Source organism: Crocuta crocuta, unplaced genomic scaffold, assembly GCF_008692635.1.
Source record: "Crocuta crocuta isolate KB4526 unplaced genomic scaffold, BGI_CrCroc_1.0 scaffold343, whole genome shotgun sequence".
NCBI classification, from domain to species: Eukaryota; Metazoa; Chordata; class Mammalia; order Carnivora; family Hyaenidae; genus Crocuta; species Crocuta crocuta.
The window spans coordinates 2,725,186-2,743,596 of record NW_027532679.1 but is presented as its reverse complement, the minus strand read 5'-3'; the positions used below and the strand labels follow the sequence as shown (position 1 = coordinate 2,743,596).

General features: G+C 47.5%; 1 protein-coding gene across 1 annotated transcript in view; it reads right to left on the bottom strand.

The window, feature by feature from the left end:
- The window catches only part of CYFIP2 (cytoplasmic FMR1 interacting protein 2), a 129,080-nt gene that overhangs the window by 70,937 nt on the left and 39,732 nt on the right, over positions 1 to 18,411 (bottom strand). Inside the window, exons 10-18 of the mRNA XM_077780798.1 lie at positions 16,304 to 16,395; positions 14,394 to 14,511; positions 11,903 to 12,022; positions 11,008 to 11,133; positions 7,405 to 7,571; positions 6,617 to 6,764; positions 3,334 to 3,487; positions 2,199 to 2,355; positions 1,573 to 1,669 (exon numbers count right to left, since the gene is read on the bottom strand). Coding sequence (XP_077636924.1) covers positions 1,573 to 1,669; positions 2,199 to 2,355; positions 3,334 to 3,487; positions 6,617 to 6,764; positions 7,405 to 7,571; positions 11,008 to 11,133; positions 11,903 to 12,022; positions 14,394 to 14,511; positions 16,304 to 16,395 — 1,179 coding nt within the window. The remainder of the gene's footprint in view (positions 1 to 1,572; positions 1,670 to 2,198; positions 2,356 to 3,333; positions 3,488 to 6,616; positions 6,765 to 7,404; positions 7,572 to 11,007; positions 11,134 to 11,902; positions 12,023 to 14,393; positions 14,512 to 16,303; positions 16,396 to 18,411) is intronic.

The following is an 18,411-nucleotide window of genomic DNA, read 5'->3' as shown; positions in this document are numbered from 1 at the left end:
GTGACTTGCTTTGACCAATGACATGTGTCACTTCCAGGTGGAAGCTTTGAGTACCAGTAACACTTCCCCCTAGCATGGCACTTAGTGAATGTTCCAGGTGGGTCGCAACTTGAAGACTACATGGACCAGAGCCCCCAGTCAATCCATAATGGAGAAATAAACCTTTGGTTTCAAGGTACCAAGAATTTGTGATTATTTGTTACTGGAGCATAAGCTAGTTTATCCTGACCACTACAGAAAGAAAGCTATTGAATGACTCTCTAATAAATAGCTCTCATGATTGAGAGGATGGTTACTTCAGTCCTAGGAGTACTAGAAAGGGACTCTGTAAGCTGTGTGATCTTGGTGTCATAACTGACCACTGTAAGTCTAAGATTTATTATTTGTAAAGTAGACAGTAGCACACACTTCTTTAAATTGCTACAAAGCTTATTTAAAAAGTCTGTCTCTACAGTGCTTAGCCCTGCCCCTGGCAAATGTCAAATCTATAACAACTGATAGGTGGTACTGCTGTTGTTATTATTATTATTAGCCAAATAACCCAACCATACCAGACCCGATGGAAAATTAATTTTACCCATGCCTGTCTATCATCTGCCATCCTGTAATATATTTGAAAAAGGAAGACCATCATCCTGGTCTGCATCCTTTTTGATGATCATGATGTTTGCACAGATCAATCTCCATACAGTGAATGAGATTATAACAGTGTTGCACGGTGACAGACAGTAGCTACCCTTGGGGTAAGCATAACATAATGTGCAAAGTTGGAGAATCACTGTGTTGTACACCTGACATTAATGTCACATGGGGTGTCAACTATCCTGCAACTTAAAAAAAGTCATAAAAAGAGATCACTCTCCAGAACAAGTCATTGATACCCTACTGCTACGGACTGAATGCTTATGTTCCCCCCAAACTCTTAGGTTGAGATCCTAACTCCCAAAGGTGATGGTATGAGGAATCATCTCACTTTGGGAGGTGACTAGGTCATGAGGGTGGGGCCCTCCGGAATGGGATTAGTGCTCTTATAAAAGAGACCCCAGAGAGCTCCCTCACCCTTTCCACTAGCAAGGACACCATGAGAAGTCTGTGACCCAGGAGGGCGCCCCCACTCAATGGTACTGGATCTCTGATCTGGACTCCCCACCTCCACAACGGTGAGAAATACATGTCTGTTGTTTATAAGCCATACAATCTGTGGTATTTTGGTACAGAAGTCTGAACAGATAAAGACAGCCCACTTTGTGCCAACAGCTGCAGATTTAAAAAGTCCAGACACTTGGAATAAGATTATAGGAACCAAAGGTGGGGCGCCTGGGTGGCTTAGTCAGTTGAACGTCCACCTTCGGCTCAGGTCATGATCTCACTGTTGTGGGTTCAGTCCCCGCGTCGGGCTCTGTGCTGACAACTCAGAGCCTGGAGTCTGCTTCAGATTCTGTGTCTCCCTCTCTCTCTGCCCCTCCCCCGCCTGTGCTCTGTCTCTCTCTTTCAAAAATAAATAAATGTAAAAAAATTTTTATATAAAAAAAATAAAGATCATAGGAACAAAAGAGGAAGCATGTCACTTGCCTCAGCTTCAATCTCATCGTACAGGAACTGCTTTTTAAACTTGGTCAGAGCATAGTAGGCGCTGTCATTGTATAGATCCAAAGGGTAGAGGACGTACCTGAGGGACAAAAACAGGCCAGCAGCTTACTAACCTCTCTTAAAGCAGGTTGACTGATGCGGCTTGGGGCATACAAAGGGTTGGGTGAAAAGGTGAACAAGCTCGGGGTTAGGGGAAGAGAGCCTTCCAGCATTCTGATGTTTCCAGCCTGCTTTAGGAACGACTTCCTTTACAGTCTTCCCAGAGAAATCAAAACTCCATGATGGCAATACATCCAAAGCCTGAAAAAATTAGTCTGGGACCAAGAGAAATCAGATGGCAGTTAAGGATATTAGCTTCCTGATCCCCAGAGATGACTACCTTCCAAGCATGGCTGTTCTGGGACTGACAGAGCACAGGAAGGGCAGCTGGGCTGGTAGAATCCTGAACCTATCTGCAAGGCCGAGTGAAATCTGGTGTGACTTGATCCTTGGCATGAGTGTTCTCCCTGGTGGGGCACACTGCCTAATCTGGAAAGTTCTGGAAAGAACAGAGCTCACTACCATCTGGACCTGGGGACCCTCCTTGTTGACCCAATCCTGCCTCTTACTCCATCATGGAAGGTTCTTTGGTTTCCAGGATATGGTCTGTTAGAATCCAGGGCATGGACATCTCAATTGGAAACTGGATCCGCCGGCCCATAGTTAACTCCAGGAAGAATTCTCGGAACCAGAGCTGAGAGAGATCACAACACTGCTGCAGGGCTTCTGAAAGCATAGAGGAGACAGTCATGGGTTCCACGCAGGAAGCACCAAGAGATCTTTCTTCTGATTGTTTTTATTAACTTGATTCTTATTGCTTTTATTGCTGTTCTTACCACTGTACTAGTATGCTGCAGGTACTCATAAAATATGACTTGATTGGTAGATCCTGCTGCTCTCTGGTACCCAAAGGCCAGTCTAAACTCTATTTAGAAAACACCACTGGTTAAGCTTCTCAGTAAGGAGAGCAGTGATGTTTTAGGGCTTTAGATGCCCCTACAATTTTCATCACCCCCTACAGAGCCATCCTGAAAAGCCACAATCCGGGTGTAAAAAGCATGCTTGCTGTTTGTACAGTGGCAAGCCAGGTCCCCAAGTGCCCACTTTGAACTGCTCCCTGCATCCTTATACATGATCATTCTGACTTCCACACACTTAGAAGCCTGGGAGGCTCCTAGGCTGTGCTCTAATGGAGAAGCTTAGATTGTTGGTTAAGATCACTCTTCCCAGCTCCAACAGATGCATTACCACTCCCATGGCCCTGGAGAGCACTCTCCTTCCACCGCACCCTGTCCCACCTGCACAGGCATCCTGCAGAACAGGGATGTGGGGCACAGGGCTGGGGTACAGCCTGGATGGCGCCTTTGCTAGGAGCAGCGAGACTAATCAGCTCAGAGCTGCTGCTTAGAAGCAAAAGGCTGGCCGACTGCCTGGCCACGTGCACAGGTATGTTGCCAGTTTTAATCCTTCTGTTAAGAACTTCATGACAAATAAACCACAAATGTCTGCCAGACAAATTTAGCTGGGTCAGAATAGCTGGACTGGGCCTGGAACTTTCCAGACCCACCAGAAAGCGTGCATTTTTTTCCCTAGGTGGCAAAATGTGTCCCTTTTGGTCGTTGATCACGTCTCTTTGCAACTTTCGGTCTAAAGGCCTTACCTGGTCTGAGACGGGGGACCCCTCCTCTCCCCACGGCAACTCACCACTGATGTTGAGCAGATGTGTGAAGAAGAAGGACTGTTTATGGAAGTCCTCTATGGCGAGGACGATGGGTCCATCAAGGCTGCTTCTAAGGGTCTTCTTGGAGCCACTTTTGTCTGCAATGAGCGATTCAAGCATGGTCCGCACCATGTACAGCTTGAAAGAGAAAGAACGATGAAGAGGTCAGGGGCTGGCTCTCCACCCTGGGGTAAAGGTTTCTTTGTGCGGTATTTATATTTTTCTTTTTTTCCTGCAGATGTCTGCTCTTAAAAAGCACTGTCTTACGGAAGCACCAGTTTAGGGTTGGAGAAGTGAATTTGGAACTCGTAAACCTTCAAGAGGGAGACTGGCCAGCCCAGGGAGGAAGTCCTGCCTGGGGCCTGCGGCGTCCCTGGGTAGGTGGACCTGGTAATGCCACGTCATTCAAGGCCCAGGTTTTTGCCTGCTCTGCTCGGTCAAGGGCATGGGCATCAGAGGAGAACTTCAGTTCACATCACTCTGGAGTCACTCTCTGCTTTACTGGTTGGCTACGGCGGTGCCATGGGTGGAGCCGTGGACTTGGGTCTAAGGCCAGGCACTGCTACTGTCTTGCTGTGTGACCTCGGGCAGCAAAGTCCCACTCTGGGCCTCAGTTTTCTTATCTGCTAACACGAAGGGGTTGCACCAGATGCTTTCTCAAATCAGTCCCTTTCAGCTCTAACATTTTGAGGAACTGCGAAATAGAATATGATCAGAACAAGCCCCCCACCCAACCACCTAAGTTTCTGACCCTTAGCACTTTGAATCCACGACTGGGTGATGGCGCCCTCTGGTGGTGCCAGCTGCATTGCACAGCCTACCAAAATCCTGGGTGGAAAGCGGGTGAAGACCGGTACTTACACAAGAGGTCTACTAGACAACCAACTCCCGCTTACAGAGGGCCTTAAGTGCAAAGGGTGCAAGTGCTAATCTAGAGCTTTCCACATCATGTGCCTTTGAATGTTAGGGCTGGAAGGGGCCTTGAGGAGCCAGGCTAGTCCATTCCTGCTGCCTCCTGGAGAAGTGTACCCCAACCAACCCAGCCAGGCGGTGTAATACCAGGGATCGGCAGCCTCTTCGGCCCTGTGTGCCACCAGTGGGGTGAAACAAAGCCCGCGGGGACCACTGGCAGGCCTAAGACATAGATAGGAGAAAGGAGGAAGGGGTGGGAGGGCAGGAGAGACAGGGAAGAGGGAGAGAGAGAAGAGAGAGAGAGAGAGAGAAAAGCAAGAGGTATTGTATACGGTGGGAAAGCCGCCGCGACTGCTACAGGGGCCACTTGCAGACCACCTCTCGGAAGCTCCAACCTCCCTCTGCCACCATGTCCGTCCTTGCCTCTGGACTCCTCTAGGGCCGTACCCACCACGCCGCTGGCACTGGGCCGGGCACGCAGCCTCGGAGAGGAGGGGCACACGCCCCCACCACAGCACTTCCCTGGGTGGTGACAGAGTTACCGTGGTGGCCAGTTTACCGGACAGTCCACCCTCTGCAACCCCATCGCTGGGCAGGCCTGATCATCCCTGAGGACTGAGAAGCACTATTCTAACGGCGGCCTCTGGAGTCATCAAGGAAAGGGTTCATCAAGTACCCTCCACGTGGAATTGACTGATCCGTATCCAATTCTATTTGAAAATCCATTTCGTCGATAAAAGAGGGGGCACTCTTTCCCCACCTGCTTCTATTTAACTCATCAGACTAGTCAGCAGCCCAGCTCTGCTAGATGCCCCCGTCTCCTGTGCTCTGACGGCCCTAACAGAGCCCTGGGGTGGGAGTCAGGAGACCTGGGTTCTTGTCCCACCTCCGCCTGTGACTCACCTTGTGACTTAGACAAGTCACTTCCCCTCTCTGGACCTCAGTTTCCCCATCTGTAAAATAGGGAGGGCACTGGGACTAGCTTGTCTCTAAGGGCTCTTCCAGCTCTGACTTGGGGAGTCTACTGAAAATGCATCTGTGCAGCCTCGCGTGATTTGGTGGTGTTGGAGGTTAACCGTGGTCACACTCCCCTCTCAGACCACCAGCATAAATACTCCTCTTCTTCTGCCCCTCCCACCCGGCCTCCTCCCTTCCGGTTTCTCTTTTGCCTTGTCTGGGTCTCCCTCACTCATGTGTTGGGACTTATGGAAACACCTGTAAGGTGTATCCCAGGCTGGAAAGGTCTGTGGTCCTTGCCGTTACATAGAAGTGTTTGTAGAAGCTTCCCTGGGATTTTCACAACCAGCAAGATGAGTGAAAACTGGCCGGTGGGCTGTGAAGCCGAGGGAGTTAAGTGACATGGCTGAGACCCCGTCTTGGTCTGTCCCTCCCCCCGGCCCCTGCCCAGACACAGACACACACACAGAAGGGGAGGCGGTGGGCCTCACACGGCTCATCTCAGATGATTCAGATTCAGGGTTTCGGAGCTAAGAGAGGCTGAAAGGTCATATGAAGTGGAAGTTTCTGGAAGACCCTTGAAAGTTCAAAGGACCCTTATGCTTTCTTCTAATTCCTCAAAAAGCCTGCCAGGAATTGCTTATCCTTCAGTAAGTGGCAAGGATTTGACCAAGATGCCCAGATTCTTTTTTTTTGTAAATAATTTTATGACTACTTCGGATAAACCCCAGGTGACCTCTTGTTCAGAAGCTTTGGTGAGCAACTCTGAGTATCTCTGATATCTAGACTCTCTGTAAAGGGTCAAGGGCTTTTGATACTAGTACATTTGAAGGGATAATAATAATAAAACTTGTCAGTAACATGATCTCATTCACAATTTTCATTTAATAGAGAAGATAATCAAAGTACAGAGAGGTCAAGGTGCTTGCCCAAGATCACACAGCAAGTCAGAGGCAGAACTTGTAAATTCCCAAGCTACGACGCCACTGCAGGGGAAGGGGCCAGGGTTCACTACAGAGGGGCACGATAGATGCACACAGATTCTAGTTTAAACTCCTCGTATACTTTGGAACCTAAATTTCACAGGGCTAGGAGATGGCCAGTCCTGGTATTACCTCCATTTGCCAGATTAGACAACTGAGGCACAAAGAGACTGTGTAACATGCCCGAGGACACACAGGCATCTGGGACTAGAATCCAGGTCTCCTGAATCTTAAGCTGGTAATCCTCCCTCCTCTATAAAACAAGATGGCAGAATAAGACTAGAACAGCTGCTGGACCCTGCCCCTCCTGCCTGAGGACCCCAGCCCCACCGCCCCACAGTCCAGCCAGGATGACCTACCACGGCCTGGCTGGCCTCTGAGTCAACAGAGTTAGCCTGTGCCCGGGGCCACTTACCTGTGTGCTGGAGGGCCCCACAGCACGCCGGGGCACCTTGATGTCAAATCCACCTTTGGGGTCCTTCTCCCCTCTCAAGCACGGGTCATTAGGGGGCTCTCGGCCCCCTTCCCAGTCACAGATGGTTTTTCGAATTGCCTGGAGGACACTGGGAAGGAAGAGCCAATATTCAGACTAGGTTTTACTGTAAGCCTATTTCTAGAGTCTTGGCCCAGGACCACTTGTCTTAGAATCCCAGGGCCTCACTGCTCCAGGGTGAAGGGCTGGCTTCCCAGGCTTGAGCTGCTCCAGAAGTCTGCACTTCACTCAGCGCCCACATGACTCCAATGCTCACTGGCTATTTTTCTTTCTCATTACAGGGATGTTTCATTAGTCCAGTTACATCTGTATGTTCAAAATTTTAATGATAGCTTATATTAGTTGCATATGCATGCTGCTGTGTGCTTAGGTCTACACACTTATTATTTCACTCTATCAACAGCCAATGAAGTAAGTTATCGCCCACATTCTACAAACAAGGAAAACGGAGGTTCAGAGAGAGTAGGTTATTTGACTGAGTGCGCACAGATAATGGTGGATATGGGCTTCAAACCCAGAGACTGAGGCTTCATTTCAAATGTTCAACTCCTAAGAAGGCCTCCTAGAATTTGCTGGAACTTTCTAGAAGGCTCTATATGTGTTCAGAGGCTACACTGGAAGCTGACTAAGCTGGGAACTTCCTCCGTGGTCTACACCTAGCACTCCCTGATTTTAGATGTGTTCCTGAAAAGGGCCATGTGAAGACCCACCTGATAAGGACATTCTTCTTCTTCCGCACCGCCTGCCTCAGGGGCTCGCGCAGTGTCACCTGGGCGAAGTCCTGCAGGGCCGCATAGATGGTGTTCCTGATGGCCTGGTTGAAGACGCTCTCCATCCTGCCCATGAGTACCTGCAGGCCTTTGATCATGGCGATCACCTGGCCAGGCACAGATCAAGGTCAGGCTCACTGTGCTTCAGCTCACCTATCTGTCCGGTACCCTTCACCACATTGCAGGAAGGGTCCGGAAGCAAGAGGCTAGTGCTACTCAAAGTGCCAGTTCGCAGCTAGGTAAGAAGCACGTGCTGGATGGGACATCAGCGCTCTGCTTTCTTCATCAACAGAGTACTGCTACCAAGTGAAGACGTCAGCCAAATAGAACAGTGTGCTTCAGGACATAGCTGATTTTTATTTTGGCCCCCGGTCCTTATCTTACTGCTGACTGCTGACAAACAGTAGCTTATTCATGGACCACATTTTGTGGACCACTCTGACTTCTAGAGGTCTCTCTACATACCATACACTCACAGGCCATATCAAACAGAATTTTTTTGACCATAAAATTTTCTATAGGACTGTTGCAATTTTCGCTTTTGAAAGAACTTGGTCAGTTGCTGTGGGAGTCCATAGGACTTCCTCCTAGGACACAAAATCTCTGTAGAAGTCTCGGGTGAGAGAAAGCCTCTGCCCTTCTATTTGCCTCCTCCCTACACCCTTAACTCACTTATCTGGCTGCAAGGGGATTGGGGGAAGACAGGTTTTGTGATGAGTGTATCCTTGGAGCTCTCTTTTGAGATCTGTCTGCCTGGGTTTGTCTTTTCCTTGAGATAACCATTCCCTACCCATCCCCAGGAAGAGATGCATGTATTTCTACAGCTGCTCTGTCTGTTTCCCAGCAGGTAGGTGAAATGGCATAGAGGAGGAACAAGAAGTCTCGGGTGGCACTAGCTGGAAGTCACATCCCTAGTCCAACTTCCCCAGCAATGAACCTGACCTTCTGGCCCCTATCGGCCACAAGTGCTAAGATCTAGATTGATTCAGAATTTGTAGGGGAAACCACATGCCAAATCAGCCTCCTTCCCACCACTGCACTTATCATACTCATGATAAGTCTAACACTCAGGAGGTGTTAGACTTCCTCCCTCTGCACCAGGCTGTTAGTGCTGTAGGAACAGGGCCCAGCAGTGCTGTGCACACCCTGGGCCCGCTGCCTGGGCCTGAAGTGGGCTGTCACAAAAGGTGTGTTGAAAAGGAATGAAAAAGTAATGGATGAGTGTAGAAGCTAAGAGTTTTTTCTTCCTCTGAACCTTAAAAGAATAAATAGAACATCTGAGGTTAGGGGAAATGGGGTGAATAAAGTTCAGGAGGTGAGGATTTTCATTAGAACCAATAAGTATAATGGTTTTCCTGGAAAGAAGCTTCGGTGTAGAGAAACAACGGGACCGAAGCCTTAAAGGAACATCATGTCATAAAAGAATCTGGGCTCCTGGCTATAGATGTAATTAGGAAATAATGAGACAAAAGATGGAGTAGATAGTGAAGATACTACAGAATAACTCCAAACACAGCAGAGTGTGCAGATCTGTTAGACTTAAGAGAAAATCTTTGCAACTTTGGGCTATGCAGAAATTTCTTAGCTAGAACACAAAATCACCAACCATAAAATATGTGATAAGTTGGACTTTATCAAAATGTAAAAGAAGTGCTCTTCAAAAGGTATCCCTAAAAAATTGAAAATGCAAAGTCACTGATTAGAAAAAATATTTACAGCATACACAAGACTAGGGTCTTGTAGTCCAGAATATATAAAGAATTCTCACAATGCAACAAGAAGACAGAAACACAATTTAAAAAATGGGCAAGAAATTTCAGAAGACAACATTTCACAAAGGAAGATATACGAATGGCCAATCAGCCATGAAAAGATGCTCAATATCATCAGTCTTCAGGGAAATACAAATTTAAACCTCGATGAGATTTCACTAAATAGCCATTAGAATGGCTAAAATTAATCAAACTGACAATATCAAGGACTCTCACATACAGCTGTGGCAATATACAATGGTACATCCTCTTTGGAAAACCATTTGGCAATTTCTCAAAAAGTTAAGCATAAACCTACAATATGACCATTCCAAGGGAAACAAATGCCTATATCCACACAACGTATACTCAAGTCTTTAAAGCAACTTTTTTCGTATCGGCCAATGGCTGGAAATGGCCCGTGTTTATCAACAGTTGACTAGGCAGGCAAATCACCGTATATGCATGCAATGGAATAATACTCAACAATAAAAAGGAACAGACACACAAAACAGATACATAAAACAATGTGGACGAAACTCAAAATTATGATGGTAACAGACCCAAACACAAAAAATTACAAACTATGCAAAACAATAGGAAATACAAACAAATCTGTGGTAACAACAAAAAAAAGTGACCGGAGACAAGGATGGTAGTAGAATAGATTGCAAACGGCACCAAGTCTTTAAGGGGAGAATTTGTGTGTCGTGCTTGCACAGGGACGCATGCGAACGTTCTCTGTACTGTTCCAATTCGAGTACAAGTGCTGTCGAAGCCAGGAAATGTTCTGTATCTTATCTTTGTGGTTTCAGAGGTGTGTATACAACTGTCAAAAGTCTTTGAGCTATACACTTTAAATAGATACAGCTTATTGCAGATAAATTATGCCTCAGCACAGATGATAGAAAAAGCTATACTGTCCTCATGAAGGTACTGCATACTTTGAAGCAAGAGCAGGGACATTCATAAAAGGAATGTTCAGCGGACAAGATGGAGCTTTTGGACATAAAAATGTAATAGGCGTGATAAAAAATACACAGAAGAAAGTTGATCTTAAGGAAATATCACATAAAGCAGAACAAAAATAAATGATGTGCAGTAAGACAGAAAAGATAAGAAAATCAGACACTAAAACCTGGGGGTCCAACATCTGACATCTCATTTCAGTTCTACCTGTAGTTCTTTGATCACTCATCAGTCTGGGCATTTTTTCTGATCTCTTTTGACCATTTGTCCCTGTTTCTTCTCTTCATTTCCTTCAGCCCATTTTTCTAGTGGAGTGAATGTCTGCATTTGGATTCTTAGGAACAGGAGTTCTTTCTTTCTTTCTTTCTTTCTTTCTTTCTTTCTTTCTTTCTTTCTCTCTCTCTCTCTCTCTCTCTCAATCTCTCAATCTCTCTCTCTTTCTTTCTATTTGAGAGAGAGAGCATGAGGAGGGAAAAGGGGCAAAGGGAGAGACAGAGAGAGAATCTCAAGCAGGCTCCAGGCTCAGCATAGAGCTTGACTCAGGGCTCAGTTTCACGTCCCTGAGATCATGACCTGAGCTGAAATCGAGAGTGGAACGCTCCGCCGACTGAGCCACCCAGGTTCCCTGAGAATGGGTTTCTAATCATTTTTGAATGGTAACGTATGCCAGAGATGAGTTCAGGCAGGAGGAGGGGTCAGGGAAGCGTACGCACACGAGGAGGCCCACGGCTGCCATTTTGCCCAGAAGCATCCCCGGCACCACCAGGGTCGACACCAAGCAGCAGCCTCGGGGGTGGGGGATGCGCAGGGAGTCAGCACCCACCTCGACGAAGGCAAACTTCTCCTCGCTGGTGTAGTTGTAGCGCGTGGCCCTCTCATACTCCTCCGCCGTGCCCGGGCAGTCCTTGTTGCAGAACTTGTCTGTGGGGTGAACCAGCTTCCAAGAGTACTGCAGGCAGAGGAAAAACCCGAATGCTCATCAGCAGGTGAAGGGAAGGGCCAAACGCAGTGTGAGCATGCAGGGGAATGTAATTCAGTCGTGAGAGGGAATGAAGTTCTGATCTGTGCTAGAACATGGATCGTGGTTCTCGAAGACGTGAAGAAAGAGAAGCCAGACACAAATAACCGCATACTATAGGATTCCACTCATGCGAAACGTCCAGAGTAGTGAAATCTACAGAGACAGAAGACAGATTGCTTGGGGCTGTGTGAATAGGGAATGGGGGAGGGGATTCCACAGGGTTTCTTTTGGAACTGATAAAAATGTTCTAAAAATGACTGTGGTTGCACAATTCTTCAAGTATACGAAAAACCCATGAATTTTACATTTTAAATGAGTGAACAGTATGGTATGTAACTTCCATTTCAGTAAGGTTGTTAAAAAAGGGTGTGCGATGGGGCACCTGGGTGGCTCAGTCGGTTAAGCCTCCGACTTCGGCTCAGGTCATGGTCTCATGGTTTGCGGGTTTGAGCCCCGCGTCGGGCTCTGTGCTGACAGCTAGCTCAGAGTCTGGAGCCTGTTTCAGATTCTGTGTCTCCCTCTCTCTCTGACCCTCCCCTGCTCACGCTGTGTCTCTCTCTCTCAGAAATAATTAAAAATATTTTAAAGAAAAAAAAGGGTGTGTGGGGAGAGACAGGGGCAGACAGGAGTCCATGCAAACAGAGGTCAGTCTGCAGGGGCCAGGGGAGCGCAGGCCCTCTGCTCTGGGGACACCTACCACCTCCATGACGTGGGCGCTCCACTTGGATAAAAGCTGCAGGCCCCGCAGGGCCAGGTCGAAGAGCTCACGGTATTCCTCGTCTGACTTCTGGCTGTCCAGCCCGGAGCCTGTCACCACCTGGGGAACAGGGGCCGTTACCATTCAAAAATGATTAGAAACTCATTCTCAGGGAACCTGGGTGGCTCAGTCGGTGGAGCGTCATAATTTCATCCCACATGATTTCACTGGTTCCCCAAGAATAATACAAGGGAGCTGTTGTTATTATACCCTCTTGAGGGTCAGACAAGTTCTTTGTTGAAGGCCATGTGGCTTGTAAATGGTTGAGGGTTTAACCTCAAGGGGTGTGATGCAATTTACAGCGGGACGTGCCCACCACAGTGACTCAGGAACACATACCTGCAGAGAGATCTTAACGATATATATGAACCAACGCTTTGCATGAAGCAACTTTACTCTGAACACATGAGAATTTCTCTGATTTTCCATCCCATTTCACACAAAAATGCTAATCATAAGCCAATAAATTGATCTCACAACTCGTTAATTAGACATGACTCACCAATGAAAAGCACTGAAGACAAACATCTATTTGAATGTGACATATTCCGTAATGAAACACAGATGTACGCACAGGCACATGCAGATATGCGTGTATATAGGTATGTATGTACGTATACATACATACATATAGAGTCAGTCCTCATTATCTGTGATTCTGTATTTGTGAATTTGCCTACTCTCTGAAGTTTATTTGTAATCTCCAAGTCGATACCTGCAGTGCCTTTAATGGTCATTCGCAGCTACGTGCATAGTGGTGAAAAAGCGGAGCCATGTTGCCAGCTGAGGTCAAACAAGGGGACTCTCTGGCTTCCTGTTTCAGTCATCATACTGTATACAAGTGTCCTGCTCATGGCTTATTGAATGCCATGTTTTCCACATTTTTATATTTTTTGCTGGTGATTTCACTATTAAAAATGCCCCCAAATTTAGTGCTAATGTTCTGCCTAGTGATTCTAACTGCAAAAAGGCTATGACGTGCCTTCTTACACATAGAAAAATAGATACTTTAGACACGCTTTGTCTGGAGATGAGTTACAGTGCTGTTGGATGTGAGTTACTGTTAATGAGTCAACAACCTATGTTACATAAGGTGTCTTTATATAGAAACATATCAAAAACAAGGTTATACATTGATCAGCCTATGAAATGTGACCAGAGGTTCACAGGAACTTAACTCTGTACTTCGTCTAGGAACAGGGCTTCTAGTATTCAGTATTTGCCTATCCAGTGATTGTGCCCACTTTATAGAATATAACTACTGTGAATAATGAGAATTGTCTGTATATACACATGTATAAAATATATTAAAAAATAACTTGAAGCCAGATTCACTCTTAGATCACACCAAAACTTGACAAGGATGAAGGAAGGCCCCAGCACTGAAATTATTCCCATAGCTTAATCATAGATGATTGGCACCTATGGTTAAGAAAGCCAAATATTTGGGCTTGACCTTGGTCCATGTCTTCCAGGAGCTCTCATAGGAATATGGGCCACCTGTCTGTCTAATGATCACACAGTGTGCACCTGTCTGACTGCCCTCATTTCAAATATGTTGCCCTTTGATTAAATGTTCAGAGTTCGGGTTTGGAAAGAAGGTGCACTATGGCTGCCAGCCACAAGATGGCACAAGTGAGCAAATGAGGGATAGTGCAGAGTCATCCAGGTTCACATCAAGAGACATGGGTTTCTCAAACCAACATATAAACCTTTTAGAAGGGTATACACGGGAAGAGTCCAGGAGAATATATAAACCCAATTATTAACCATAGTTGGTTCTGGTTGGTAGAATTTTACGTGATTGATTTTCCCTCCTTTGCATATTTGTATTTTTTCTGAGGTTTGTGCATTGACTATAGTCTCATATTTAAAAGAAAAAAGAAAAATTTATCACTAGTAAAAATGTAATTGGTGGGATTATCAGAGATTTTTATCGTCTTTTTCTGCCCCTAATTGCATTTTCTGATGTTACAAAAAGATTATTATTGTGTAGCTTAAAAATATTTAGATAGTGCTTTGACCGTGAGTGTTCAAAACTCTGTTTCTCTTGCCATCCAGGGATCCTGTGCAGATGAACATTATGGGGTCACTGTTATCTGCTGGGCATGATGTGTTTTCCATGGAATATACTGTTTAATATTCTCGACGAACCTTTCCAGATACTATAACCCCCATTTTACAGATGAGGAAACTGAGACATAGAGATTGTGAATAACTTGCTAAGGTGAGTAGCAGAACCAGAATCAAATCCAGTTCTACCTGGCTCTAAAATCCATATTCTTGGCCACTGTGCCCCTCTGCCTCTGACATGTGGCCCCTCACTCCTGCTCTCCATCATCCCTGTGCTCCTCTCCTTCCTGGCAGGTCCTTACTCCTTTGCACCCTGAGCCCCCACAGGCCTCCATCCCAGCAGCCAGAGTGAGCTCACCTCACTGTTGCTGTAGCGAGCGAGTTCGGAGATGAAGCGGATGTGGTCATCCCGGATCTGAACCATCTGCTCGCAGATGTTGTACTGGGGGCTGATGCTGCTCTGGGTACATGTCCACCTGGGCAGAAAATCAGAGGGTTGGAGCAGGTTCTGGCCTTAGGTGCCTCAGTGGGACAGGCTCCTTCCACTCACTGGTTACTCCCGGTGCTCAGCCAAATGTGTCTGGCTCCCCTGGGTGGACCCAAGAGGCATCCCAGTCGCCAGCAAGAGAGCCTGCCACAGGCTGAGGGGAAGAGTCTTCTTCCTCCTCTAAGACCCAATCACAGGCTTTTCCAGACACCTGGTGTCCACGGTACTTACCAGTTACAGGAGTGAGGAGCCTCTCTAGGGCTACATAGAACTGGAAACCGAGCAAAGAAAAGGCAAGGTGGGGGGTCTCCCAAAACCTGCCTACCTACTCTCAGCCCTGACATGTTATGGTTGAAGCTGTGTGGAGGGGCCACTGGGGATGGAGCTGGGGAAACCTAAAGGGATTGCACTTCCTTTTCAGCAGTGACCTGACAACATGATCACTCTGAGAGGTATTGCTGGCATGCTCTCCCTCTCCCCCTCACTCCCCCCTCTCTCTCTTTCTCTCTCCCCACCTCCTTCTTGTTCTCCGGGCCTCTCTTCTTTCTCCTCAACTCTTTGGAAAGATATCATTGGGAAAACCATCATAAAATGGAGAGGAAATCAATGAATGAAAGCCTTTATTCTCCTTCCCCAAGAGAAAAAAGACAGTCCCCTTCACCCTCTTCTGTCATCTGATGCTGGTGACCCAGGAGACAGACTAAGCATGGGCACCAAACAAGGCACATAAACATTTGGGGGGAAATGTAGCATCTCAAAAGGATCTCTGAAGTGGCCCTGATAAGAATACTTGGACTGGTGACAGATTTCCTCAGACATATACTTTGATATGACTTTTATTTTGGGTTATTTGTACAGGGAGGGGGACACGACCTCTCAAGCCTCTGACACCCCACTGTGGCCACATCACTACTCCCAACCAACTTCAGGTGGTCGAGAATCCACGTAGGGCACATGAGGAAATGAGCTCAGCCTTCTCAACTCCATGCTTTTCCTAGAAAACCTCCTCACATACTAGCAGCCAGCAGGTTATGAAGAGACTAACTGGCTTCCTTGATGACACTCCTTCACAGTGGCTCAAGGCTGGTGGGGTTCAAGGACACTCCATTTATATATTTGTCACAAATATAGATAGAAGTCTTCACTTTGACTAAAGGACAGTCAGTCCTTGTCTATATCAAAAGGTCCTATTCATTCATCTTTGGGAAAGATGCAGACAGAAGAAACCTTCCTAACAGCCCCAGGGTGGCCAAGGCTGCAGCTGACCACTGACACCCCAGATCCCAGCACAGGCTGCCTAGAATGGTGGTTTATAAAACAGTCTAAGGTGAAACTGTCAACCCACTTCATAGGGAGAACCGTCCAAACCATATACTCAATGACATACTTACTGCATGGACACAAATCTGAGGAGAGAACCAAGGTGATGAAAAAGAACGCCATCTTGCTCCACCCGACCACCGAGGGCCAGCCAGTCCTCCCCCTTCTCAAGGGAAGGAAGCCTTCTGCTTTCCCACTCTGAGTGGCATGGGTCACGGCTGGGACAGAGAAGGGGCGTGGCTGTGCTCTGAGCACTTTTGAACCCTGGCAGCAAAGGACAGATACAAAAGGGCTCAGAGCACCCTCCGCTGTTCCCTTCCGGCCGGCCGGGTGCCAGTGTTCCGAAGGAATCCACCTGCCCAGGGCTCTGGGGAGGGAGGAGGGGCTGAAGTGGCCCCTCGGCCCCCTGCCCGGGCTGGGCGTCCTCGCGGGAGCCAAGAGACATTATGGCAGGCACTCACTTGGACTTGTTCTCTTCATAGTGAGCACTGGTCTTAATGTATCTGGCCAGCTCTATCTGCATGTCGCCGAAAAGGGGCACCACCTGCAGCTGCTGCAAAGGAAGCAAATACAAGGCGTGAGATGCGGAGGGAGGAGCTGGGTGGCTGCCCTCCACCGGGGAAAGCGGGCCTCTGTGTACCTCTGGGCTGACCCCTCGTTTCTGCTTCTGATAATGCCACCAAAAAAAGTCCCAGACAGTGTTCAGGCCCTCCCCTGCCTCCAACCAACCCATGTTCCAGTAACTGTGCCCAGAGAGGCAAAGTGATTTGTCCAAGGTCACACAGCAGGAAGAATGGATGAAGGATGAGGACCAGAAGGCCTGCTTCCCAGGGCAGGGCTCTTTCTGCTCTAGTTTCCCTGGGATTAGTGGATTCTTGCTGCTGTAAACTCAGGGCTAGGAGGGGATACCTGGATGCTGGGGCTAGGGGTGGCCTTCCTGAGAAATTCTACAATGTGAAGCAACTGAAACCATAACACTGAACACTACGGGGCAGATAGGTCCTAACTGAAGACCAGGACAAATGGAGAGGAATACTGTCAGCTTCTATACAGCCAAGCACCTTAAAACCAGATCTTCAGGACAGTGGTGGATACTGTCATTCTGCATTTGTCAAAACACACAGGATGTACAACCCCAAGAGTGATTCCTAATGGAAACTGTGGACTTTGGGTGATAATGATGTGTATGTTCACTGACTGAAAGTGTGTATCTCTGGTGGGGATGGTGACGCCCCCTCCTGTGCATGGAGAGGGCAGGGGGTAAATGGGAAAACTCTGCACTTTCTGCTCAATCTTGCTGTGAGCCTCCACTGCCCTAAAACCTAGCCTGCTAAACAAAACCAAACAAAAATAGTATCTCAATCCATACAAATATTTTATGAGGTCAGTACTATTATCATTCCCATTTTGCAGAAGACAAACCTGAGGCTTAAACAGCTTAAGTGATTTTTCACACAAAGTCAAACCAACCAGAAGTCGAGGAGCCAGAATTGTATCCCAGGGCTCTGACTCACCTATGTAATTCCCACCGAATCCCCAAAGGAGCCCTAGGAAGTAGATATCCTTGGCATTCAGATTTTCCAGGCTGGGGAACTCCACTTCAGAAAGGCTTCATGACTTTGTTCGCATCATCCAGCTATCAAGTGGCAGGGCCAGACTGAAACCCAGGCCCGACTACGGCAAAACTGTAAGCCTCAACAACACCCCTATCTCATTCGTGCTGACTTAGGGCAGAGGTGTTTTTTGCATGGTCTCCGTGATGAGCCCTGCTTTCATTTGGGGGCAGCTCCAGAGCAAAGTGAAAGTTCCAGGCTTGAAAAGAAGCAAAGCCACAGGATGCCTTTTGGGGATTTATTTCTCCCTTAACCTGGAAGAGTCCGTGGGACCCAGGCCCAGCCTAGTGTCCCGCATGCCACAGTTCTGAGGGGTTCCGCTTTCAATGTAAACCCGGGATTTTCCACCTCTGACCTCGGAGGCTCCACTCCACGCCTGAAGTGCCCAACGCTGGAATGAACCAACACTGTGGAATTCAATCCCAAAGCAGGAAACCCCTTCATGAAAACCTCAAAGGCTAAATCTACTTTTTTAAATGTGGGGCCAGAAGATCAAACCCCTGAGGCATTGCAAAGGTCTGAGTGTCTAATGGACGATGATGAGGCACTGTGGCCAGAGGCAGGGGCGAGGGGGGGGAGCCCCCTGGGGGCCGGGAGAGGCTGTGATTTTGCAAATGTGGATCAATTTAAAATCCAGTGTTTAATCCTCCTGCTTCTGTGAGCTCTAATTTATACAGAAAATGAAAGCAGGCACTGTCTTCTGGGATGCACCTCTTTGTTTAGATAGCAAGGGACTTCAGGAAAGAGAAAAGACAGTATGCAGAAAGAATTATAAGCCCCTCTCCTTGGGGAATCCCAGCCAAGCCCCGACACTCCGAGCACGTCTGACTTTAACTGGGCAGCTGGGCATCCATAGTGATACCTTCTCCAGGGGCGGCTGGAGGCCTGACCACTCTATCCTCCTCCTCCTCCTCTTGGCTGTAGAGCCTGCAGCTCAATCAACAAGCCCCATTGCT